The 26,354-nt window shown below is 43.9% G+C and overlaps 1 protein-coding gene and 1 long non-coding RNA gene across 2 annotated transcripts in view; one reads left to right on the plus strand and one right to left on the minus strand.

Annotated features, from left to right (window-relative positions):
• Positions 1-10: 10 nt before the first annotated feature.
• Positions 11-11,730, plus strand: LOC140517466 (uncharacterized). Its single transcript, XR_011971593.1, has 2 exons — positions 11-201; positions 10,957-11,730. It is a non-coding gene; the product is annotated as an uncharacterized lncRNA (long non-coding RNA).
• The window catches only part of LOC140517463 (hexokinase HKDC1), a 40,009-nt gene continuing 21,391 nt past the window's right edge, over positions 7,737-26,354 (minus strand). The window contains exons 10-18 of the mRNA XM_072628758.1: positions 25,919-26,223; positions 22,865-23,010; positions 22,641-22,763; positions 20,632-20,727; positions 20,352-20,451; positions 18,256-18,439; positions 16,710-16,865; positions 10,783-11,016; positions 7,737-8,744 (exon numbers count right to left, since the gene is read on the minus strand). Coding sequence (XP_072484859.1) covers positions 8,600-8,744; positions 10,783-11,016; positions 16,710-16,865; positions 18,256-18,439; positions 20,352-20,451; positions 20,632-20,727; positions 22,641-22,763; positions 22,865-23,010; positions 25,919-26,223 — 1,489 coding nt within the window. The 3' untranslated portion in view covers positions 7,737-8,599. The remainder of the gene's footprint in view (positions 8,745-10,782; positions 11,017-16,709; positions 16,866-18,255; positions 18,440-20,351; positions 20,452-20,631; positions 20,728-22,640; positions 22,764-22,864; positions 23,011-25,918; positions 26,224-26,354) is intronic.

Genomic DNA, 26,354 nt, shown 5'->3' on the forward strand with positions numbered 1-26,354 from the left:
TTCCCTTCCAGGCCCAGAATCCTATGACGCCATGAATCAGGTGGAATGCAACAAGGTTGCCTGGACAACTCTGGCTTTCGAGTCTTCACCAGGGTTCTCTGGAAGCCCTGTTCCATTGACGTTTCACAAACTAAACCTGGTCTAGTGTCAAGGATGTCAGAAGTGGGGCCTGATCCAATACTTACTACCTGGTGACCTTTGGTGAGTCACTGCCCCTCCCTAGACCTCAGTTTCCTTATCTGTAGAATGACAGTGGGACATCAGTCGGATGGACCTCTAAGATCCCCTGTTCAGGTTTAAAGCTCTGATCATGATCTTATGTGGAGAGACAAACTAGATGGTTGGAAAATTTGGTAAAGTCTTTAATCACATGCTTCTATGAAGAGGGTTGGGAGAGAAAAACAGAGAAGTGGTAGCTTTTAACAACTGGCTCCCTGAAAATACAATGCACTTTTACAGTTAATCTAAAATTTCTCCATCACTTTCTTAAGTTGAGACAATCAACAAAACAATAAGTAAAGCCTCGCTCTGTGGCATTTGCTGATTTTCATGGTGTAAATGCTCACAATCAACATTTAACAATCAGCTCTTCTGGGCTGTTGGAGCTGACTATGAGAAACAACCTTGGACTTTTGATAGAATCAGGGAAGCTGGGGTGGTTTACAGAGAGCAAAAGGACTGGGAAAGATAACTGAGGCAGGGAGAACAGCATGGAGCAGTGGCAGAAGTACTGAACTGAAAGTTACTGGTGGAACAGGTATTTACTAAGCACCTATTATGTGCCAGAGATTGTGAGATGGAGGAGACCTGAATAGTAAAGGACAACAGTAATAATGAGCTTAGGCACAATAGTATGGTAGAGGAAGTACTTCCAAGTCTATTATTTTTTTTAATATATATGTTCTTTTTATTTATTTTTAGTGTTCTACAATCACTACCATAAAACTTAGATTTTTTCCCCCTACCTACCCCCTACCACCCCCCTCCCCCCCCCCGAAGACGACATACAATTCTATATAGGATCCATATAGGATCTATAGAACATTCCTATAGAATACATTTTCACTATAGTCATGCTGTGTAGAAGAACTAAAATAAATGGAGAAATCATATAGCAAACCAAAACATAATACACACACACATAGACACACACACACAAAAAAAATGATCTACTACATTCTGCGATTGAATTTCATATTTCTTTCTCTGGATGTGGAAGGCATTTTGCCTTAGAAGACCATTGGGAATTTTTTTTTATGTCCTTGCATTGCTATGAAGATCCAAGTCTACCAGAAAAAACTCTAGCACACTGTGGTTGTTGCTGTGCACAAAGTTCTCCTGGTTCTGCTCCTTTCGCTCAGCATCAGATCATATAAGTCCTTCCAGGCCTCTCTGAAGTCTTCTTGTTCATCATTTCTTATGGCACAATAGTAGTCCATTACATTCATATGCCATAATTTATTCAGCCATTCCCCAATTGATGGGCATCCCCTTGATTTCCAGTTTTTGGCCACTACAAAGAGTGCTGCTATAAATATTTTTGTACATGTGGGACCCTTCCCCATTTTTATGATCTCTTGGGAATACAGTCCTAGAAGTAATATTGCTGGGTCAAATGGTATGAACATTTTTGTAGCCCTTTGGGCATAGTTCCAAACCCAAGTCCACTATTTTAGAGACCAAAAATCAAGGGATCTGGAATTAGTCATCACTCAATCTAATGCACTTATTTTACAGGTGAAGAAACTGAGGCCCAGAAAGAGAAAGTAACTTAACCAAAGCTAGAAAGAAAGACTGCATGGTAGAGTGAATAGTATCCCTGGAAGGTCCTCTTAAGTGGAAGCTTAAAAAACAGGAACTTGGAATAGAAAGAACCCTTGGAGTCAGAAGACCTGAGTTTGAGTCACTTTTAGGAAAACTCAGATTATTAGGACAATTCTTCCTTACCATAATCCCAGCTTTGCAACATCTCCTCCCCACCTCCTCCCCATTCCTCCTCCTCCTGCCTCCGAGGTCTAGTAAAATCCATCTGATTCTTCCTGCATGAAACAGCCTTTCACATCTTTCCCATCATGACCCCATTGAGTCTTCTCTAGGCAAAACTATCCCATTTCTTTCAAATGATCCTTAAACAGCCTGGACTCAGATCCCTCCACCATCTTGGTTCACTTCCTTAGAATAAGGTCTCCATTTCTCAAGGATCTTCCTAAAATAGGGGAGGGGAGCAAAACACAACAGTCCAGGTATGGTTGGACCAGGGCTGAGAACAGTGAGATTGACCTGTCCTTAGTCCTGAAGAGTATACATTTCTAAGATTTCATGAGCTTGAAAATTTCCCCTCCTAGTTATGTTTCTGACCCTTTCAGACTTGGCCACCATGATTTGGCCTTCTCATCCCGGAATGTCTTTCCACTCATTTCTTTCTCCCATTGGTGGGGTTACTTCTAGGGGGTCTCCATTTTGGGGACAGACACAGGCCTACCCATGATTCATTCTCCTCCCAGTTGTGCTTCTATCTCTCCAGACTAGCAAGTCACTTAACCTCTGTTTGCCTTAGTCCACTGGAGAAGGAAATGACAAACCACTCCAGTATCTTTACCAGGAAAACTCCACAGACACTACTGGTGTCTAGTGCTATGGTCCACAGGGTCATAAAGATTTAGACATGATGGAATAACTGAACAACAATATCCACAGTGCCTGGTATACAGTGAACACTTAAATGCTTGCTGCTTGTCAACCTTTCCTGGCTTCTACATCACACTCTTAACTTCTGTTGAACTTGTGGCCCACTAAAACTCCTAGATCTTTTAAAAATAAATCTTCTAGTCATCTTGTACTTGGGAAGTTGATTTTTTTTTAGCCCAAGAATAAGATCTTACATTTTTTCCAATTAAATTTTATCTTAGCAGTATGTTCAATATTCTAGCCTGTGGAGGTCTTTTTGAATTCTGATTCTTTCATCAAATAAATAATACATACAATAAAGTATTTTAAGCTGGTTGAAAGCTTCTTCAATTGCCAAGTCTCTACTGTTTACCCAGCAAATGGAGAAGCTTTCAGGCCCATAAAAGTGCTTTACTGCATCAGGGTCATTTTCTATTCTAGAAGTGGCTAGAAGTGGCTATTAGTAATGTAGAGATGTCATGTGGAAGGGCATGGAAGGGCACGGAGGCCACACAGCAACACCTTGAGCAAAGGTTTGTGAGAAACCACATATATACAACTGATCATATTTACCTATATAACACTTGTGGACAACAACAGAAATGACCACGGACAAGGTAAGAAATAGACACACCAGGAGTCTATTTCTTCCATCCCAGTAAAAGCACCAGGTTCATACAGAAAGTGTGTAGGGGTTATTGCTTGTTGCCCCCTCTGCTAAATGAACAGATTAAAAAAAAATACATACACATGCAAAAAAGAAAGAAGAAGGAAGAAAGGGAGACAGGAAGGAAGGAAGGAAGGAAGGAAGGAAGGAAGGAAGGAAGGAAGGAAGGAAGGAAAGCAGGAAGGAAGGAGGAAAAACAAAAAACACAGTTTCTTAAAAAAAGTGCATGAAGGTCTTTGTCCTGCCTTAATTTTTTTTAATTCAATCAGATTTCATGGTAGGGCAAAGAATCTATAATTTGAGCTCTAGTTTATTTCACAAATCTTTACTACCCTCTTGAAACATTCACTTTTTTCTTCTCCTCCTTCCCTTTCTTTCCCCTTCCCTTCTTACACCTTATTCCACCCCCCCATCCTGTACAATCCAGTGATTTCTGGGCCCCTGGTTGTTCTGCCTCCCTGACCTCCCATGTGACTTTTCATTGGCTATATTCCATGCCTGGAATATTCTGCCCCTCCCTCTATCTCCTTACTCTTCATTCCCCAGCTTCTGTCAAGACTCAACTCAGATCCTATCTTCTGCAGGAGTACTTTCCTGAAGTTACTAGGACATTCCCTCTACTGTTACCTCATTAATATCATTATTATCTACAAGAACTCTGTATAGCTCTTGTAGAATCTAGTTTTTTGCATGTGGTTTTCTCCATTAGAATAGAGGGCAGGGACTAGGTTTTGCCTTTCTTTCTATCCCTAGAACTTAGCACCATTCCTAGCACATAGTAGGTGCTTAATAATAAATGCATGTTGACTTTTTATTACTGACTAGAAATGTTTATGGGATGATAAAAACAGCCTAGATTTGCAGAAAGAAGACTTGGGTTTGAATATTGTCTCTGCTAACAAATGCTTACTGACTGATTGACATGAACTGGGGAATGACTGAAAAGATGATCACACAGGAAGATGATGGCATATTATTGTGCAATATGACATATTATATGAGCAGCGAAAAAAGGGATGAACTCAGAGAAACCTAGGAAGATTCATATGAACTGGTGCAGAGTGAAGTGAGCACAATCAGAAAAACAGTTTATACAATGATTATAACAGTGGGAAGAAAATCACCTCTAAAGATCTGAAAACACTGGAGCCAAGATGGCGAAGTAGAAAGACGCACATACATATAGCTCCGAACACACAAACCACAGAACGGCTAGAGGGGACCAAGCCAGGGTGAATTCTGCACCCAGAGACCACGGAGTATTGGAGCGAGGGAGATTTCTGCTCCGGAGAGACCTGTGGACCTCTCTCGGGGGGGGGTCCTTCGCGCCGGACTGGGCGCCAGGACGGGGAGCGGAGTGCGGCCCTGCTGTGGCCACGACACGGAGGGGAGGAGATCTGAGAGGGCTACGGGGACGGGATCTCCAGCGGCTACGCGGGTCTCCCCACCCACAGAGGGACCTGCAAACCTCTCGCAAAAGGTCCGTCGCGCTGCAGACGTGGAGCCCAGCCCGGACCTGCGGCAGCGGCAGCCGCGGATCCGAGAGGCACAGATCTGAGAGGGCTCCGGAGGCAGGATCTTCAGCGGCGGCACAAGCCCCCCCACCAACAGGTGACTGATGGGGGTGGGTGAGAGAATCTCTTTGGCGGGTTGAGAGGGGAGTGGGGTGCCCCAATGGCTCAGGCCCCCCCGGGAATTGGGGGCTGAGAGGCGGCTGCGGACGGGGGCTCCCCAAACGGGCAGGAGCCTGGATCCATTGTGGAAGGTCTGTGCATAAACCCCCAGAGGGAACTATGCCTGAGAGGCGGCCCTACCCCTGACCACCTGAACTTAATTCTCACACTGAATAGCAGCCCTGCCCCTGCCAAAAATCCTAAGGCGGGAAGCAGCATTTGAATCTCAGTCCCCAAACGCTGGCTGGGAGGACCAGGAGGCGAGGTGGGTGTGAGGAGAATATTCAGAGGTCAAGCCACTGGCTAGGGAGAATGCCCAGAAAAGGGAAAAGAAATAAAACTATTGAAGGGTACTTTCTCGGAGAAAAGACACTTCCTCCCTTCCTTTCTGATGGGGAGGAACAATGCTTGCCATCAGGCAAAGACACAGAAATCGAGGATTCTGTGTCCCAGCCCACCCAATGGGCTCGGGCCATGGAAGAGGTCAAGAGGAATTTTGAAAATCAAGTTAGAGAGGTGGAGGAAAGACTGGGAAGGGAAATGAGAGGGATGAAAGAGAAGCATGAAAAGCAGATCAACTCCCTGCTAAAGGAGAACCAAAAAAATCTTGAAGAAATTGGCACCTTGAGAACTAGCCTAACTCAGCTGGCAAGGGAGGTGCAAGGGGCCAATGAGGAGAAGAATGCTTTCAAAAGCAGAATTAACCAAATGGAAAAGGAGATTCAAAAGCTCACTGAAGAAAATAGATCTTTCAAAACTGGAATGGTACGGATGGACGCTAAGGACTTTTCGAGAAAGACAGATATCTCAGAACATAGCGAGAAGATTGGAAAAATGGAAGATAATGTGAAATATCTTATTGGAAAAACAACTGACCTGGAAAATAGAATCAGGAGAGACAATGTAAAAATTCTGGGACTACCTGAAAACCATGATCAAAAGAAGAGCCTAGACATCATCTTCCATGAAATTATCAAGGAAAACTGCCCTGAGATTCTAGAACCAGAAGGCAAAATAAATATTCAAGGAATCCACAGAACACCGCATGAAAGAGATCCAAAAAGAGAAACTCCTAGGAGCATTGTGGCCAAATTCCAGAATTCCCAGGTGAAAGAGAAAATATTGCAAGCAGCTAGAAAGAAACAATTCAAGTATTTGGAAATACAATCAGGATAGCACAAGATCTGGCACCCTCTACATTGAGGGATAGAAGGGAATGGAATAGGATATTCCAGAAGTCAAAGGAACTAGGACTGAAGCCAAGAATCACCTACCCAGCAAAACTGAGTATAATACTTCAGGAGAAAAAATGGTCTTTCAATGAAATAGAAGACTTTCAAATTTTCCTGATGAAAAGACCAGAGCTGGAAAGAAAATTTGACTTTCTAACACAAGAATGAAGAGAAGCATGAAAAGGCAAACAGCAAAGAGAAATCATAAGGGACTTACTAAAGTTGAACTGTTTACATTCCTACATGGAAAGATAATATTTATAACTCTTGAAACATTTCAGTATCTGGGCACTGGGTGGGAGTACACACACACACACATGCACACACGCACACATACATAGAGACAGAGTGTACAGAGTGAATTGAAGAGGATGGGATCATATATTAAAAAAAAATGAAATCAAGCAGTGAGAGAGAAATATTGGGAGGAGAAAGGGAGAAGTTATATGGGGCAAATTATCTCTCATAAAAGAGGCAAGCAAAAGACTTATTAGTGGTGGGATAAAGAGGGGAGGCAAGAGAAAAACATGAGGTCTACTCTCATCACATTCCACTAAAGGAAAGAATATAATGCACACTCATTTTGATAGGAAAACCTATCTCATAATACAGGAGAGTGGGGGACAGGGGCACAAACAGGGTGAGGGGGAGGATGGAGGGGAGGGCATGGGGAGGAGAATGCAATATGAGGTCGACACTCATGGGGAGGAAAGGACCATAAGAAAATAGAAGTAAAAGGGGACAGGATAGGATGGAGGGAAATATAGTTAGTCCTATACAACACAACTAGTATGGAAATCATTTGCAAAACTAAACAGATATGGCCTATATTGAATTGCCTGTCTTTCAAGGGGAAGGGGTGGAGAGGAAGGGAGCTAAGAAGATTGGAACTCAAAGTGTTAGGACCAAATGTAATGTTCTAACCACTGGGTAACAAGAAATACAGGTTAAGGGGTCAAGAAAGCTATCTGGTCCTACAGGACAAAAGAGAAGACGGAGACAAGGGCAGGGAGGGAGGATAGAGGAGAGAGCAGATAGGCCACAGGGGCAATTAGAAAGCTCGGGTTTGGGGGGGGGAGGGGAGAAAAGGGGAGAAAATTTGTAACCCAAAATTGTGTGAAAATAAATGTTAAAAATTAATTAAAAAAAAAAAGATCTGAAAACACTAACCAATGAAATGACCAACCACAATTCCAGGAATGGACCAAAAATGAAGCATATTAGCCATTTCTTGAAAGAGAGGTAAAGGACTTAGAGGGCAGAATATGACATATAGTTTTATACATGACCAATTCAGGAATTTGTTTTGCTTAACTATAAACGTTTGCTACATGAGAAGATTTAAAAAGAAAATTGAGTGTGTATGTGTGTGTGTGTATTAGAGGGGGTTAGTGATTCTGTTGCCAAAAAAAGAAGAAGGAAAGCACAGCATGGATGAAGTATTTTAAAATGCACAGAGTGATCAAAAGGAAGTTCAGAGGCAGACACAATCAGGACTTCTTTGAACCTAACATGTTAAATTTATTATTTGCTTTTCAAAAACTGAGCTATGTACAAGGAGTAGTAGTTTCATATACAATCCTCTCAGTTCTTCTTTGTATATAGAAAGGTTCCTATTTGCTGGGTTCTGTCAAGGTCACAGTAACAAAAAATAAAAAGGTTTCAAAATATTTATTTCTCTTAGCAAGGAGGGGACAAAATTTACTGTTGGAACCCTAGGATCTTGGAGCAAGGGAGCAGTTCTTCATCATCCCCATGGGGAAGTTTATCATAAATTTCAAGTCATCCAAGTATTAGGCTCACATCTACAAGGAAGGAAGCTGCCTCAGGACTTGGGAACTGGCCTGGTGAGGTTACTCACTGCGATTTCTGAGGGGGCCTGTGACAAAGGGTTATATGTGGGGAATGAAACTCCCAGACAGAGCTAGAATTTGCCATTTTTTGTACGTGTGTGCCTGGAATGAGACAAAGTTCAGCTAAAGCAAGCAGCATGACACACACTCTTGAATAATCTAATTTCTTCGAGCTATATTAGCCTTAAGATCTGTTGGCTCTAATTTGTGGAAGGACTACAAAGTTTTTCAGAACCCACTACATTGGGCAAGGCCTCACTCCAGGAACGCTCTGCTCCAGAGTATTCCACAGTGAACTAACACTGGCTACCTACCCTTATAACCCCATAGATTTCCTGTTGGGCCGTGTCAAGACTGAGACAAGTAGGCCCCTGGGCTCCCCCTATTGGCCAAAAAGAGCAGTGTGGCCCCTTTTTGTACTCAATTTAGTTCCCAAGGGAAGGAGGTTGGCAAAGGACCTAGACCACTAGATTCCAGCTGACTCTGAGCAGTTCTTCCTCTCAGTTCTTAGTTGTCCTTCTTCAGATGCAGTCTCTTGGCCACAGCTGTGATCAGGGCGGCCCCCTTTCCACTCCCATCTTCAGACAGCATGAATGTCACATCGCACTGAGGGGCCAGCTCTTTGACAGTTTCCCGCAAGATCCGAGAAAAGCTACAGAAAATTGCAAAGGGAGAAAGTGTAAGAGCTGGACAGAGAGGTCTTCCCTTTCTCACTCAAGGATTTGGTTTGTGAATGACCTCCGTGCCTAAGCTTACCCTTGTGGTGGGGCTCTTTGAAATGATCAGAAAGGTCCTGCTGCCCTTTCTGGTTGTGGGAGACACCAGGTAAGTATGTGGAATGAAGCCTCAGCCAGACTCACAGATTCAGTATCGAAGATCTTGAGTTAGTGCAAATGCTGTGTATGTCCCCTCACCTCTCTTAGGCTCAGTTCCGCATCTGTCCAACGGACTAATAACAACACCTGTTCCACAAGCTGTTGTTTGGACCAAATGAAAGAATGTCTTTAAAGAGCTTTGCAGACATTAAAATGCTGCATAAATGTAAGATGGTGATATAATAGTAATTATAGGCAATTTCTAAGAATTGTCATGACTTAAAAACTCATCCCTCTTTGGCCAACCTGATGGTGAGTCTCTCTGAACTTATCTAGGCTAGCTCTGGGATAACAGACATGCCATCTTTCACTGGGCCTATAATAAGATTCGATTTTTAATTTGGTTTAGAACTGTTATTTCAAAGATGTTGGGAATTCCCATTGTGGAACCTCCTTTCATCAATGTCAATGAGGAGCTTTGCATAACTTAGATTTAGAAAGTTGTCTGAGATGCTGAATTTGAGGGATTAGCCCATATGCTTGAGAGAGGGGAAGAAGGAATGGAATAGAGAATTTGGCCTCTCCTTAAGCTACCAGAGTTGGCTACCAACTCTACCTCAACAATTTATATAAGAAAAACAAAAATCACATCATAGTATTTTACATTTTAAATATCTGAAACACGAAATTAGGAAATGTTAGTGGCTCTTTCTTCAATCATGTCTGATTCTCCATGATCCTAGTAGGGCAAAGATAATGGAATGGTTTACCATTTCCTTCTCCAGCTCATTTTACAGATGAGGAAACTGAGGTAAACAGGGTTAAATTACTTATTTGACCAGGGTCACACAGCTGGTAAATGTCTGCAATCAGATTTGAACTCAGGAAAACTCATCTTCCTAACATTAGACCTAACACTCTCTCTATCCATTGCACCACCTAGCCACCCCTCCTAACTATGTCTGTCTGTGTGTATTTATTTTTGGAAATTTTAAATCATTTCCATAATTCATATTTTTAAAGATACTACACCCATTTGGTATAACTAAGGCCCAGCAGGATTGAGTAGCTTGCCAAAGATGGTAAGCATCAGATGCAAAATATGAAGCTCCTCTCAAGGTACCACGATGCTTCCCTTTGCTCCCCTCTACCAATGCAGAATGACTGGCACTGAGGGCTGCTGAGGCTGTTCAAATTCCTCATTCTACAGCCAACCTGGGTTGTTCTGACCCTCTGAGCTTAGGTGCTTTTCAAGTCTTTAAGCACCATATATGCATGTTAGCCATTGTTACTGGCTGGGCAGGTGTTAGAACTAGAGACACATGGACCATCATTGGGCCTGTTCGCGAAGCCTTCCCAACCTGGGAGAACTTGCCCAAGCTTGCCTTCCATTGGCACAACTTTGGAGAGCCCAAGGACTCCCACATGTCACAACTGGGACGCCAAGGAGAGCAGTGCTGGGAGAAAGCTCCCTGTGCCATGGAAATGAAAATTGTTATTATCATTATTATTTGTCCTGCTTTAGAGATGAGTGATGAAGCTTGGAGTGAGAAAGCTGGTCAGTATCTTGTTCTGTATTTATTTTGAATACTCCTCTATATGGATATTTGGTCTCCTCTGACAAAGTGTAAGCTCCTTGCGGGCAGACACTTTCATATTTGTCTTTGTTGTCCTACTATGTGCCTGACACATGAGGCACTTAATAAATGACTGTTAACTGAGTGATTGGTTAATCAATAGAAGGGCCAGGATTGAATCCCCAGGTCTCCTGGCTTCCAATCCACATCTCTTCCCCTACACTGAGCAAGTCAAGAAGTCTTTATTAAGCACCTACTGTATTCCTGGCACTGTGACTAAGCTTCTCAGGATACTCACTGAGGATGCAGTTTGTAGAGTGTTCCATCCACACCAACAGTGATTTTTAGGTGCTCAAGGTTCCGGTCTTCTCGTCTCTTCTCCACAATGGCAGCCAGACCTGCCCCACAGAGCTGGGCCGCTCGCTGAGACACAGCCCCGCATACCTCCTTCACCACAATGCTGTCTTCACAGGTGCTGTCCAGGCCCAGCTGCTGCAGGATTCTCCGAACCTGGAGGAGGGCCAGCCCATCACTAGAACACATCGCAGCCAAAGAAAAGAAAAGAATCTGATCAAAAAGGCACATGAGGGTCTAAAGTCTCCTTCTACTCGGAGTTTAAGACCTGGGAGGAGACCAAAGATTCCAACCATTGCCAGAGGAACCCACCATATCTAGGCTGCTCACTTTGTCTGTATAAGATTCCCAGGCTGTTAAGAGCTGGAAAATCTGCCACTCCAGCTTCCTTATTTTCCATGTAATATGGTAATCAGGAGACACCAATCTGCTGACATGGGGGTACTTCCCATGGAGTTGGCCCCTTTTAGGAATACATGTGCCCTAGTCCCTTGCTAAAAGTTATACGCAACCAGGGACTCCTGGATGGTCCCTTGGTCCACATGATAGGGTGGTCTGGTTGGAGGAAAGATAATGACCCCCATTTTGGACATATTGACTTTAAAAGGTCTACTGGACATCCAATTCAAGATGTCTGAAGTCAGCAGAGAGACTGGGCAGGACAGGTACATTTGAGAGTCATCAGCATAGAGATGGCTCTTAAATCCAAGGGAGCTGACTTAGCCTAGACTTGTGTTCCAGGGTGGGGACAATGAGCCAGAGAAAAGCTTGATCTCTCTCATCTCATATCTCCAACTGAATCGTAAACTCCTCAAAGGCAGAGAGTGCTTCTGGACAGCACCAGAATAGCTTGTCTGTTGAATGAATAAATGAATCACATGAGACAATTACATCCAAGTTCATGAAGATAAATTTCCTGCTATAGCTATGGGTCACCCTCTAGACTCAGCCCATTATCTGAATTAGATTTGGAGAAGAAAAAGCTGGAGAGCCCAGACTCCCTCCCTTCGGGAAATTTCTTGACATCTTGCCTCTCACTGAAGAAAAAGACCAAGGTCTCCCATTGCATCAGAGCCATCTTTAGTTGTCCTGCTCTATGTGGAGGAGAGGGTGAATCTGGTCTCTTTGCACAACCCTCCCTCACTTGCAAGTCATGGTATCACCTTTCTGATACCATGGTCCTTTTTGAAAATGAGGGAAAACAATGACACTGCTTTCACCAACAAACATCTGATATCAATCATCTACGCCCACTGCCATCACTGCCACATCACCCACTCACTTCTCAGCCCACTGTGGCTTGAATTTTGGCTTCCCCTGGAATGAAACTACTATGTCAAAGGCCACCAATGACCTCTTAATTATCCGGCCAAATGGCTCTTTTGTAGTTCCCTTAACCTTTCGGTAGCTTCTAACAGTATCACCCACTCTTCTCCTGGTTGCTCACTCCTCCTCTTGGCTTTGATGACAACACCTTTTCCTGGTCCTCCTCTTAGCCATCTGATTGCTTCTCAGTATCCTTTGCTCATCTTTTGTCTTCCTTCCATCTTCAAAGGGTATCTGGGGTCCCTCAAGGCTCTGTTCTAGGTCCTCTCCTCTTTTCTTTTTCTACCCTGCCTTTTGGTTATCTGCTCTGTTCCCATGGGTTCCACCATCCTCTCTAAGCCAATGACTCTCAAAACTTTATTTCTAGCCCTGAGTTCCAGGTCAACATCTCCAAGTGCTGGGAATGGCCTCTTGGGTGTCCTAAGGGCTTATAAGACTCAACTCCCTTCTGCCCCCAAACCTACCACTTCCTCCCAACATTTCTATCTCTGTGGAGGGCACCACCATTCTTGTGGCCATTGAGGTTCAGAATATTAGAGTCCTACTTAATTCCTCCTTCTCTCTTGCCCCTTAAAGCTAAGTACTGTCCATTCTACTTTGGCAACATTACTCATTGATCCTATTCTCTCCACTCACACCACCATGACTCTTCTTCAGATCCTCATCTTAAAAGTTCTCATTGGTCTCACCATCTCCAGTCTCTCCCTTTTCCAATTCATCTACCAAAGGATTTTTCCTAAGGCACACTTCTGACTGTGCCATCTTCCCGCTCATATACCTTCCTTATTGGCTCCCTATTACCAATGAAATAAAACATCAACTCTTCAGAAAGGCATTGTAAGTCTTCTATAACTGGGCTCCAACCTAGCCTCTCAGGTATTTTACATCCTTCTTCACACCCACTAGCTAGACAACTGATTGTCTCTTTAGCTTCAAATGCCGTCTCCCTTCCCCACACAATGCTTCTCGCATGCCCAGAAGGTACTTCCTACCAAACTGCCCATACTCTTTGATCCATCAATTCTACTATTAGGCATACATTCCTAAAAAAAAATATAACAGTCCAATATGTACCAAAATGGTCTTAAGATTTTCTTTGAGTGCAAAGCACTAGAAGCAGTTGGGGGTGTGGCTGAAAAAATCATAGTAGACAAATGTAATGGAATATTGTTATGCAAAAAGTCATGATGTATATGAGGAATTCAGAGAAATGGGAAAATTTGTATAAACTGATGGAAAGTGAAACAAGAAGAACCAAGAGAACAATTTATACTTTGACTACTACAAGGTAAATTTGAAGATCAATAGAAGCAAGTTGAACTCTGGGTAAAAGGGGAAAAAAAAATAGCGAAGGGCCTGGATAAGAGATAATGAAACATATCGTCCCCTTGAGAGCAGAGAAAGGTGAAACAACCTGGATAGAATAATTATATAAGCTGCCAGACCTTATTTCTGCATTGTGAGTTTTTGCTTACTTGCTTTTCTTTGTCATAAGAAAGGGTTCAATCTGCTGAATGGGGATGGAAAATGACAATGATATAAAAATAAAAGACATGAATAAAAATAAGATATGTACGTATTTTAAACATTATTTTAATATAATTTTATAGATTCAATATGTTGTGGTAATATATAATTATGTAATAATTATATACTATATTTATACATTTATATAAATACAAACATTTGTGTTTATAATGTATTTATATATAAATCCATCTTATTTTAAGACTCATGGATTAGTTCAAATGTCAACTCCTTTATGGAATCTTTCCTGATATCTCAGCTGAAAGGGTTCTCTCTTTCCTCAAATTTACTAAGGGTATCTGGTCTAGACCCTCCTTTGAGGTAGCTAGGTGGTACCACAGCGCACAGAGTGTCAGACACTTAAGTCCCTTAACCTCTGTCTGCCTCAGTTTCTTCATCTGTAAAATGGAGATAATAACCCCTACCTCCCAGGGTTGTTGTGAGGACCCAGTGAGATGCTATTTGTAAAGTGTTTTGCCAACCTTAAAGCACAATATAAATCTAACCGTTATTTTTATTATTTCCCTTGCATTATATTTGTGTGTCATGTCCCTCCTGGGAGTCCTATATGTAATGTATGTAATGAAGAGCTGGCTTTTCTATGGCACTATACATCATTGATCACCTCATTTCGTGCTCACAGTAACCCTGAAAGGTGGACAATCCCAAGTGTATCTTCCATTTTTTCCAATGAGGAAACTGAAGTTCAGAGAGAAAAGACTGTAGAAGGCTGCCCAGGGCTCGTCACAAGCAGGATTGGAGCCCAGCTCTCCTGTAATCTCAAGCCTATCTCTTGCCACTAGGCTATCTCCATAAGGAAAAGAACTGGGTCATTCTTTTCATCTTTGAATCAGCACCTATGACAGCACCTACAGAGTAGATGAGTAATAAGTATTTATCGAATTTTAATTGTATCACCAGACTCTGAGCAAGGTGATGTTTAGAGAACACGGAGGATTGGACAGTATCTTCTGAAATTTAGGGAGATTGACTGAGGACTCATAATAATAATAGCACTTATATGGTGTTTTAAGATTTGCAAAATCTTAAAGAATACTCTAACTCATTTGATCCTCAACAACCCTGGAAGCAGGTGCTATTATTATTCTCCTCTTACAGATAAGGAAACTGAGGCACAGGTTAAGTGACTTGTCCAGGGTCACACACCTAGTGAGTGTCTGAGGTTGGATCTGAACTTAGGTCTTCCTGATTCTAAGTCTAGTGTTCTTGTTACCAGACTGAAGGCCCCTTAGAGAAGTTCTAGTTGAACCTCTTTATTTTATATACGAGCTAACTAAGCCCCTGAGAAAAGACAACATCCAAAAGCAATGAGATGCAGAACCAAGGTTTCCACCCCAGCTCTCTTGATTGGACATTAGTGCTCGCTGGGCAGACTTATCGCCTCCAGTCTCTTCAGCAGAACTGGGAGGGAAGTACCTTCCTTCCTTTTATCTTCTACACAGTAGGGCTCTTGAAATCAAACACAGAGGAAAGCAGCCTCCCTTCCCATTAAACATGCCTCCCACACAGGAGTAGCCAAGCTCTCTGAAAACAGATGTGTCGCCTTCAGCAATGGCCTGAAAAGACTTTTGGTGGTGTTGGTGCTGCATTTGGGCAGATGATTAAAGAAACCCCCTGGCACATAAGGAGGATCCCTTGTGTTGAACTTAGAGGATGCCATGGACAAGAGCTGCCCATGATGGGCAAGGGACCCATGGATTGTGAGCTCTGTTAAGGAGAATGGAATATGTGCCTGACTGAGATCCCAGGTCTCAGAGTATGTGATTAGTAGAAGACCATTCTAGCAGCACCAGAGGGACATGGTGGCTTCCTCGTCCCCAGAAGAAGCCTGCATGGATCACAGAGTATCCAGGTGGAGTCAGAGTTGTTCACTGGACATGTTATGTCACACTACTCTAAAGACTCAGTTTCCCATTCTGTAAAACAAAGGGATTAAAGGAGATGATCTCTCAGGTCATTTCCTGCTCGAAGTCCTGAAGTCTTAGAAAGAAACGATCTAGTCTGACTCCTTTGATTGACAGATGAAGAAACAAAGACTCAGAGAAGGCTTGCCGTCCCTGGGAATTCCCTATACCTATTAAATCACAAGCCCAGTTCCCATCCTTATCCTTTATAGATGTCTTGGGTGGACCTAACCAAGCACAACCAGAATTGGAACCCAGATTTTCAGATATCAAATCCAAGGCTCTTTCCAAAACACTACCCTTTGAATAAGGTCACCATTTCCAGTCTGTACCTCAGGACTGAATGACAGAATGTACACACAGCCGTCTGTAGATTGTCAGGCACACCACAGATGTCAGGTCCTACAGATATTCTTCTCTTCCACAGCCTAACCCTCCCCAATCCCCAAGTGTCCAAGATCCTCATGCTGCTCAAGGGTGATTTTCTGGGGCCGTAGCCAGGTCTTGCCTACCCCCTAACCCCCAAATTTCTTCTTCTTGTTTCCAACCCATCATCCAGGGCAACTGACCCAAGTTAGTATTTGGAGAACAATTTGATTAAACCATTCACATTAAAAAGTAATCTCTTGTGGTTATTGTGAGACTGCATGACACAGTGGATAAAGTGCTGGATTTGGAGTCAGGAATACCTGGCTTAAAACCCTGCCTCAAACACTGAGGTACTAGCTGTGTGACCCTGGGTAAGTCACTGAACCTCTCTGTGCCTCATTTTCCCCATCTGTAAAAGCAGAGGTTAGACTCTGTGACCTCTAAGTTTCCTGTTAGCCCTGGATCTCTGATCCTGCAATCAATGAGTTTACAAAGAACATAAGCTATTTTTGTTATCACTGTTATGCATTTTTTTTTTAAATCCATCAGAGGCACCTAGAAGAGAGGTAACTTTTAAAGAACGCTGTGCTGACTCTTTCAATCATACACCCAGGGGCACAATTCCCCGCTCTCTCACCACCCTTGATCACAGACCCGCTCTAGGACTCAGAAAGACTGGCATTTACATAAGCCTGAGAGAGCGACACACAAGCAGAGTCATTACCTTTCGATCTGAGACAAGAACTTGGTTTCAAATATGCCCCTGGTCCTGAGCCGTTCTGAAATCTGCCCTCGAAACAAGAGTCCATGCTTGGTTAGGTCAATCAAAATCTGCCTCACGATTTCCCCGAGGTACATGCCACTGGTCATCTTTTCATACCTTTGTCATGGAAGAATAAATGGGGACAATAACCAAGTCATGATGAAAAGCGATGTGACTTTGAGTGAGTCATTAGGCTGCTTCAGTTTCTTGTGCCTCAGTTTCTTCATCTGTAACATGGGAGTAGTCATTATTGCCTTGTCTCGCTTGGTTCTGGGTCTCCACAACCTTTCCTGGACAACTTCTGTCATGTTGTCTCCACTCCACTCCACCCCACCCTGGCCATTCATCTCCCTAGTCATGGCACCTCTCCTATTTGCAGTTCCTCTTTACATGTTATCTACCCCTATTGGAATATAATCTTACTGAGACAGGGAATGTCTTCTTTGCATGTACTTGTATTCCCAGGGCCTAACATATACTGAGTGTCTAATCAATGCTCTATCTATCTCACAGTATTGTTACAAGGAAACAGTGAACTCCAACGCAGTAAAAAAAAAAAAAGTTACTGATATAAGAATAATTGCACTTAATTATAGATGTGTAAATAGTGTTTATATAAATGCATCCCCTCTAGAGTCAATTTTGAGTGGTTGAGAAAAAAATCCTCCTCTGTTGGCTAACCTAGTAATTTAGACCTGTCTGAATTGAGCTATGCCGATGACGTATGGTCTATCACCAGCCCATACTCAGAGCTCTTCCACCTTGGTAGGACTCTCTTCCTCCCAACTCACAATCTATTGCATGGTCCTTAAAAACCCTGAGATAAGGCATCTTATCATCATCATCTCAAATGTTTTTATTATGTCTCTTGACTTCTCTGAGTATACAAAAATTTATCAAAAAGAGGTTTGTAAATTCCTTATTTACTAGCACTTAATCCTTTCATCTCCTGTTCTTTCTTTATTGTTATTATTAGAATTTTAAAAATTATTCTGAATGGGAGTGGCAAGAGTAGACAAACCTGCCTTTCCCCTGCTTTTAGTGGCAGTCTCTAATGTTTATCCATTACATATAACATCAACTCTTATAAATAAATATTATCACAATGAAGAAAAATCTTTTGACTCCTATGCTTATTTTTTTAAAAATATAAATAGAAGGGCAACTGCCTTTTAAAAGACTATTGTCCAAGACATTAGGGTTTGCTTCAAATTCACCTTGTTGGGGGAGAGATCAAGTCAGTGAGCTTTTGAAATAAGCCCCAGCATAACCCTGCCAGGCCCTAAGCTCATAGATTGAGGGCTGGAAAGGACTTTAAAAGTCACCTAGTCCAACCCCCTCTTTTTACAGATGAGGAAACTAAGGCTCAAGTAAACTAAATGAGTTGCTGAAGGTTATACAGGAATAAATAAGTAGCAGAACCAAGATCTAAACCCAGGCCCAATGTTCTCTCCCTGCCTCAGGCAGCCCTCACATGAAGCTTGCCTCAGAACTCCCTCTACTTTACCTCTGTTTGCCAGGATTTAGGGAGCCTTCATCCACTTCAGTGTCATACTGGGTCCTGATCTCATCCAGGCAGCCGTTATCCCCAAATCCACCCCACTCGGTATTAATACACATCTTGCCCTCACTGCCTTCTACCAGCTCGATGTTCCGCATCTCCTCCATGTAGCACACATTGCTGCCTGTTCCTGAAAGAAAGTCCAATGGCCATCAACCTCAATGATATTTTGAGGAGCTGCGATGTCGACAGCTTAGACAAACCTGCCTCAGACTCACATGGCAAACACTCTGCCCTACAGTGGAGTTTCATGAACTGCTGTAGCCAAAAAAAATCTATGCCCAGTGTTTGCTCATGTGATGAGCTCAGTTGCATTGAGTTAGGCCGGTCCTAGAATAATCCATTGGTTGGCATGGACTCTACACCTGCTCTGTGTGACAGGGCCAGCTGGAGTGTATCCTACTGTCCAGAGACACTCACCTCCTTGGCACAGAACCAGATGTCTCAGGTGTCCCACATGGTGCTTCCCCAGAGCCACATTAAAGCATCAGACTTGTGCTTTAGAAGAATTACTTTGGCATCTGAGTCGAGGATGGGCTGAAGAGAAGAGACTGGAAGCTGGTAGTTCAATTAAAGGGGTGTTGTAGAAAATACAAGTGATAAAGGAATTTGGGTAACTCAGAGTAAAGAGAACAGGGATCTGGTTTTGTCCTGTTGCTAAACTGGAGGTCTTGGTCATTTAGCAGTCTAATTTTTAAATTATTAATGAATACATAGGGTTATTAATATGGCAGAGGAAAGAATCCTCTGTGTGGAGTCCTGTGTGACCTCAGCCCCCTCATTTAACTTCCTTCATCTATAAAAGGAGGGGATTGGGTGTGTGTCCCAGGGTAGCTCTTCATCTGTGATCCTTTCAAGGATACATCGTTATGAGGTCAGACACAGATTAGACCAGGGGATCTCTTGGGTTCCTTTCAACTCTAGGATTCCAAGATTCTAGGATCTGCAAACTCCCTGCTCGTATGAGTGTACAAGTGCATGTGCATGCACGTGTGTGTGTGTGTGTGTGTGTGTGTGTGTGTGTGTGTACTCGTATGCATGCTTGGTTTTGTCATATCCTCAGGGACCAGCACAGGGCCTTGCACAGGAAAGCCACTTATTACACATCCAGTGAATTGATTTGTTTTTCTCCTCCCTCAAGGGCAAGGAAGGATAAAAGGATAATAGATGGAGGTCTGGGAGGAGCCTCAGAAAACATCCAGACCCAGCCTTCATTTTACAGAGGACAACAGAGGCAGGCTTAGAGCCCAGCTCCTCCAACCCCACAACCAACATTTCCCCCATTGCAGCAGGCTACCACAAGGGCCACCTTATCACCTATTTCAGGGGTCTTAACCTTTTGTGTGTCCTGGGCCACTTTGGCAGGCTAGTGAAACCTATGGATGCCTTCTCCAAGTCACGTTTTTAAATGCGTGAAATAAAATACATAGGATTACAAAGGAAACCAGTTCTATTGAAATAGTTATATATCTATTTATCCATCTGTCTCTCAAGCAATCTATCCATTCATCTATGTATATATCCATCCATCCATCCATCTATCTCTTCTATCTCTCTATATCTATCTGTCTATATGTCTATCTAAACAAGTCCTCAGGTGAGGAAACTTTTGTCTAAAGGTCCCTAGCAAGAGACAGACTCTGCTCAGATTAAGAATTAGATCTGAGACCCTGGTCCTAGCTATCTTATTTCTTGGCAATATAACTTTGGGTAAATTATCTTCTGTGCCTCAGTTTCCCCACCTATATAATAAAACAACTCACATGTCTATAAAGCTCTAACAGTTTACAAACCACCTTCTTCACAGCAGCTTTGGGGGTAGGTAGCCCAGGTATTATTTACCCCATTTTACAGATGAGGAAGTCAAGGCTCAGACAGATTAAATGAATTACTCAGAATCAAATAGCTTGGCGTGAGAGCTGAGATGCAGCCCAGAGACAGTAACAAATCCCTAACCTTCTGGTCCTGTGGCAAGAACCACTGAACCAAACAATCAGGCTCCAGGGAGCAGGAGATATTGTAACAGATGAAATCAGACTTACCTGCAATGAGGCCAATCTCACAGTCAGGGTCTTCATAGCCACAGGTCATCATGGTGCCCACGGTGTCATTGACAACCGCAACAATATCCAGTTCAAATTCCTACAACATGAGGGAGTTCTATGATAAGCATTGGGAGCCCACCACAGCAGACCCAGGGTTTCCTCCTATCTCATCACCCCTGTGCTCCTAGGCTGGAGGCACTCAGGGGAAGCAGGACTTGGAGAGTTGGGGAATATAAGGGCAAGGGAAGCAAGTCGTGTAAGGATCCACAGCACCTACATTTCTTCTCTTAATGGCTTCCCTGAGCATGTCCACGACATCCTCCCCTTCACAGTCTGTGGCTTTGAATCCTTTGGTCCATTCCACCAGTATCCCCTGGAAGAGAAGGCAGAAAGTCAAACAGAAGAATCAATCAACTAACACACACACACACACACACACACACACACACACACACATGCACATTCCACAAGTGCCCATACAGCTCATCATGACCTTGATCATGACAAGGGTCAGATTGTGATTAGCTTAGTAAACTCAAGATGTGGAGTCGATGGGTGTGTGGAGGATGGAATGGGAAAAGAGGGTCTAGGACAGAGTCCCCAGTGTGCCTCAAGTGCCATTTCTGCTCCAGAGAAGATGGATCACAGGACCTCTAGAGTCCCCACCAGCTCCAAGAGGGGCAATGAAAGGATGTTTCCATTAACGCCAGGAAGCTCTATCCAAGAGGATTTTTAGAAAAAGCAAAGAAGTTCCACATGATACTCTGAGTCTTAGTTAAACTGAGTATTGGATGGAGAGGGAATCTATGGTCCAAGGACTAAGGAAGTGGGTTCAAGTCCTAACTCGGCCACTGGCCTATGTGGTTTCTAGCAAGTCTCCAATCCAACCCATAAGCCTTGGTTTTTTCCTCTGGAAAATGGAAATGACCAGCCCTGTCCCTGCTCTATCTGCCTGTTAGTACAATAAGCGAGAGAATGGCAATAAGTCAGAACTCCTCCCGAAAGGGGAGAGATGGTGCTGATGGCTGAGAATGCTACCTGACTGAAACGCTATGATTCAAAGCAGCAAGCATTTATCAAGCACCTGCTGTATATGTTGCTCTGGCTGAATGCTCAGGGACATGTACTGTTTGAAAAGATCTGATCTCTGGGTTTATGGCACTACTAAGCTAGGAGAGAAATAAGATGTTCACATACACACACACAGTTTGATACACAATATAACATCGGTGTATCAGAATTAAAAAAAGGGGGGTCTTTAAAGGGCAAGGTTATTGTTGACAGACCAAATTGATCAGGGGAGTTTTCCTGGAGCTGGATTTGAAAAGATGAGGAGGAATTCACCAGGGGCAGAAGGGGAAGGAAGGTATTGTAGGCACAGGTAGCAGGATGGACAAGCTCCAGAGGTGGACAGATCAAAAAGTTTTAGAGTTAGTTCCAAGTCTTAACTCTGACACACAATGGATGTGTGAATTTGGTCAAGTTACTTCACCTCTGTCTGCCTCAGTTTCCTCATCAGTAAAATGAGGATAGTAGCAACAGTGATCTCCCAGGTTGTTGCGAGGATCACATGAGATCGGATTTAAAAAGCCCTTAGCACAGTGCCTGGCTCACAGGAGGCTTCTTCCCCCTTCTCCTTTCCCATCTGCTCTGATACCACTATTCTTCCGTAGAGTATATTTCTTCATTTCTAACCACTCCATGTTTTTTTGGATGGGGAAAGAGACTCCGCTGGGCTACAGGACTCTGGCAATTGAAGCCCTTTCCCATCATCTCCAACCATACCAGCTTTCACATCCCACGCATATACCTCCTCTCCTTTCCAGAACCCCTCCATGTGTTATCTTCTCCTATTAGGATGTAAGCACCCTCAGATGAGCAGGGATTGTTTTGCCTTCTTGTGTGTGTGGCCCCAAAGTACATAGAAAGTGCTTAATAAATGCTCCATCATAAACATGCACATCCACTCTGACTTTTGTCATTGTTCTGCTGGGTGTTGGGTGAGGCCCCTCCCTCATCCTCCCCCCCACCCCTGTCCATCTCCAGGGCACTGGATTTAGAATCAGAAACGCAGAGTTTGAATCCCACCTCTGACATTTAATGACTATGTGACCTCACACAGGTCCCTCCTCCTTTGTGTGCCTCAGTTTCCTCATCTGTCAGATGCTGGATGCCCTGTGAGGTCCCCCCCAGCAGCCTGGTGTCACTAAGTGGCCTACAACTCAGGAACATCCTGAGGGAAGGAAGGCCAGAGCATGGTCTAGGCTGCAGAGGCCTGGGCCTTACCTTGTCCAGGCCGGTTTGTCGGCAGGGGAAGGAGAACGTGAAGCCCAAGGGAAGCCGACTGGCCCCCTTGATGCCCATGTATTCGAGGAAGTCGGCGATGCAGTGTACAATGTGGTCGAACAGCTGCAGAGAAAGGGGAGAGGGGGGAATCACAAGAAGGCCAGGGGAGGCACCCTCCCCCCCGCTTGGCCCAGGGACTCACAGGGGCAGGTGCCCAGAGTTACCTCTTCCCCCGTGCCCTGCATAATCTCCAGTGGGATGGCGAAGATCTTATTATACATCCTTACTGACCTCCGCCCGCTTCTGATCTTCACCAGCAAGACCCGAAAATTGGTCCCTCCAAGATCCAGAGCCAGGTATTTGCCCTTCTCTGCAGGGAGGAACATCGGGGTGTCTTGTGAGCAGCAGCTCTTCCAAATGAACCAGGAGTTCTAAAGATGCTCATAGACTCACAGATTTAAGCCCGGAAGGGGCCTCAGAGGCCATCTCTTCCCTGGTGCCCCACCAAAGCTCATCACCCTCATTTTATGAGGAAATGAGTTCAAATTTTATGAGGTTTGCATGACCCTAGATAAGTCACTTCACCCTGTTTGCCTCAGTTTCCTCATCTGTAAATGAGCTGGAGAAGGAAATGATGAACTGCTCCACTATCTCTTCCAAGAAAACTCCAAATGGAGTCACAAAGAGTCAGATGTGAATGAAAATGACTTCACAGAAACAACAAGTACACCCAAACGGTGGAAACTTGTGGGATAAACTCTGATGTATTAATGACTTCTGATGACCTGCGGTGGTACCTCCAAGACTGGGCCTGTGGAGCACAAGGATCTGGCAAGTCCAACCCAGCTGCAAAGACTTGAGACAGGCCAGCCGTTATCAAGGACCCACCTCCCTAAATGGACCGAGGCTCATCACCACATTGGTCACCGGGGGGATGAATTTTTGGGCCATTGTAACTCACAAAGAACCACATTCTATAGAGTAGTGTGTGAGTTCCCTGAGGGCAGGGCCTGATTCATTTTTATCTCTGTATCTCCATGGCCTGTGACATAAAGGGTGCTTAATAAAAAATAATCATTGAATTGAATTACAAGGTCATCACGAGATTTGATCTTTGCCAGCAGAGGGAGCAGCTACACAGGAGAAACCACCACTTCTTGAAGTCTATTCCTAGGGACCACAGGATCTCAAAGTGGAAGGACCTTCTGAGGGGGTCTAGAACTGAGGAGGAATTGATGGACTTGTCACAGGTCCGTGAGGGACAGCTGAGGCAGAAGTCTGTTGGGATTTGGGGTTTTGTTGGACTTTTTAAAATCTGGATTTTGATTTCATCGGTGTTAGGGATTTCTGGTGTGAATACTCTCTCTGTATCTTAACAGTGTAAGAGAGTTTCCTGGGGCACAGAGAGGTAAAGAGACTTGACTGTCACATAGCCACCATGTGTCAGAAGATGGATTTGAACTCAGGTCTCTCTGAGCCCGAGACTGGCTTCCCATTTCGTGATTCCCTACTGTTTCTTGAGGCAGAAATGTGAATCAAATACAGCATAATAAAATCATAGACAAAGCTGGAAGAGACATTAGAGACTGTCCAGTCTAATGGTGAGGAAACTTAAGTCCTAGAGAGGTAACTTGCCCAAGGTCACACAGGGTGCAAGCTTCCAAACCAGAATTTGAACCCAGAGGCTCTGGGTTCAGAGCCAGGTTATACTTTTTGTACTGTACAGATATAACTGTGCAATTTGGGGAGCCTTTCTAAAGGGCATTCCAATCCTGACCAGCTGTCCTACTTCCCTGCCCTGCAAAAGCCAGGCAAAACTCAGCAAAAAGAAATATTACAGAAGGCTGCTCATGTGGCCCCATCTGCACTGGTGTCACTGGCCTGCCCTCTCTGGGACCTCTTCTAGAGCCAAACACTTTTTCTTGCCCTTCCCCATAACATTATAAGCACCTTGAAGGAAGGGTTCATCTCACTCTCATGAGCGCAGCGCAGGAGGGAGGCTTAGTAAGCAGTTTTTCACTCACTCAAAAAATATTTAGGCACCTAAGTGGTACAGTGAATAAAACTGGAGTCAGGTAGATCTGAGTTCAAATCCAGCCTCAGAAACTTACTTGCTGTGTAACCCTGGGCAAATCGCTGAAACACTGTCTGCCTTGTTTTCTCATCTGTAAATGGTGATAAGAATGCCCCTACTTCTCAGGGTTGTCGAGATGAGCAAATGAGATAATATTTGTAAAGCACTTCATGAACCTTAAAGCAGTATGTAAGTGCTAGCCATTATTATCGTCATCATTAGGTACCCTAAAAATGAGTGCCTATGAATGATGTAACCATTGGTTTTCCTGGCAAATCTTAGACATTTTATTTTATGAATTAAAAAATATGATTCTGAGAAGGGGTCACCAGCCTGTGGGGTCTGGGGGGTCCTGGTGGCACAAAAAGGTTAACAACTCCCGCTTCAGATGGAGGCAAAGTAAGAACGAGCGATAAGAAGAGGACACACGTGGGCAACAGGCTGGGGACCCTGGGGATTCAGAAGGGAACAAAATGACATTCCGAGTTTTTATTTTGTTTAAATTGAATGTTAGAACATTATTTTTCTTTTGTTACCAAAACACAAAAACCTCAAAGTTTAAGTCTTGTTTGGAGATTTAGATCATGTTTTGTTTCATTCTTTGTCTGTTAGTGTCTGTCTTGGAAATGTAAATAAGAATGTAACGGATCGTATTTATTCACTTGTGTCTGACTCTGGACTTTTGTCCATGGAGTTTTCTTGGCAAAGATACTGGAGTGGTTTGACATTTCCTTCTCCCGCTCATCCCCATTTTACAGATGAGGAACTGAGGCAAATAGGAGTAACGGGACTTACCCAGGGTCTGAGGCCAGATTTGAACTCAAGACTTCCTGACTCCAGGCTTGGCACTCTGTCCAATGTGCCACCTAGTTGCCCCCACATAATTGATTTTTTATAGTATAACACTTTTTGTTTGGGTGAATTTGCGGTTTTTGTCATGGAGATAACTACCTCTGAGGAGCTGATTCCCACCCTAGCATGCCTGCCCAGCCTATCCATGTCCAAAGTAAGCAGGCATGTGACCCTGGGCAAGTCTCCTCTCTGGGTTTGTTTCCTTGTCTGTAAAGGGAGTGAATTGGATTAGATGTCCTGGGGCTCTAAGCTCTGGGGCTAAAACAAGGCTTTGAAAATCCGTATAAAGATCTAAATCAGGCCACACACAAAGTGGCAGCTGGAGGGCCGGATCCCTCCACCTCCTCCATACCTGTCCCGTCGGGCATGGCACAGACATAGGTGGGCAGCATCTTCACTGTGGCCAGTGGCTGGGTCTCCTTCTTCAGCCCATAGTCCATCTCGGCCCTCATCTTGTGCATCACATTCACCAGGTGCTCTCGCGTCAGCTGGAACAGGGACAGCACTGCGTCAATCTGCTTCCTTTGAGCCTGGACCCGAGCAGCCACGGCGGTCACCATGGCCGCACCCTTGGCGCTCCCACTCTCAGAGAGGAGGAACCGGACATCACAGTTGGGGACCAGTTTCCTCACCACTTTGTGTAGGCGCTTTGGGTACCTGCAGTGGAGGAACCGCCCATGGATCATGAGATGAAGGATTTAGAGCCCAAGGGACTCAGACACCTAGACCAATCCCTTCAGGTTACAAAGGAGGAAACTGAACTTTGGAGACAGGAAGAGCCTGACCCC

The sequence above is a fragment of the Notamacropus eugenii genome, chromosome 1, assembly GCF_028372415.1.
Source record: "Notamacropus eugenii isolate mMacEug1 chromosome 1, mMacEug1.pri_v2, whole genome shotgun sequence".
Classification (NCBI taxonomy): domain Eukaryota; kingdom Metazoa; phylum Chordata; class Mammalia; order Diprotodontia; family Macropodidae; genus Notamacropus; species Notamacropus eugenii.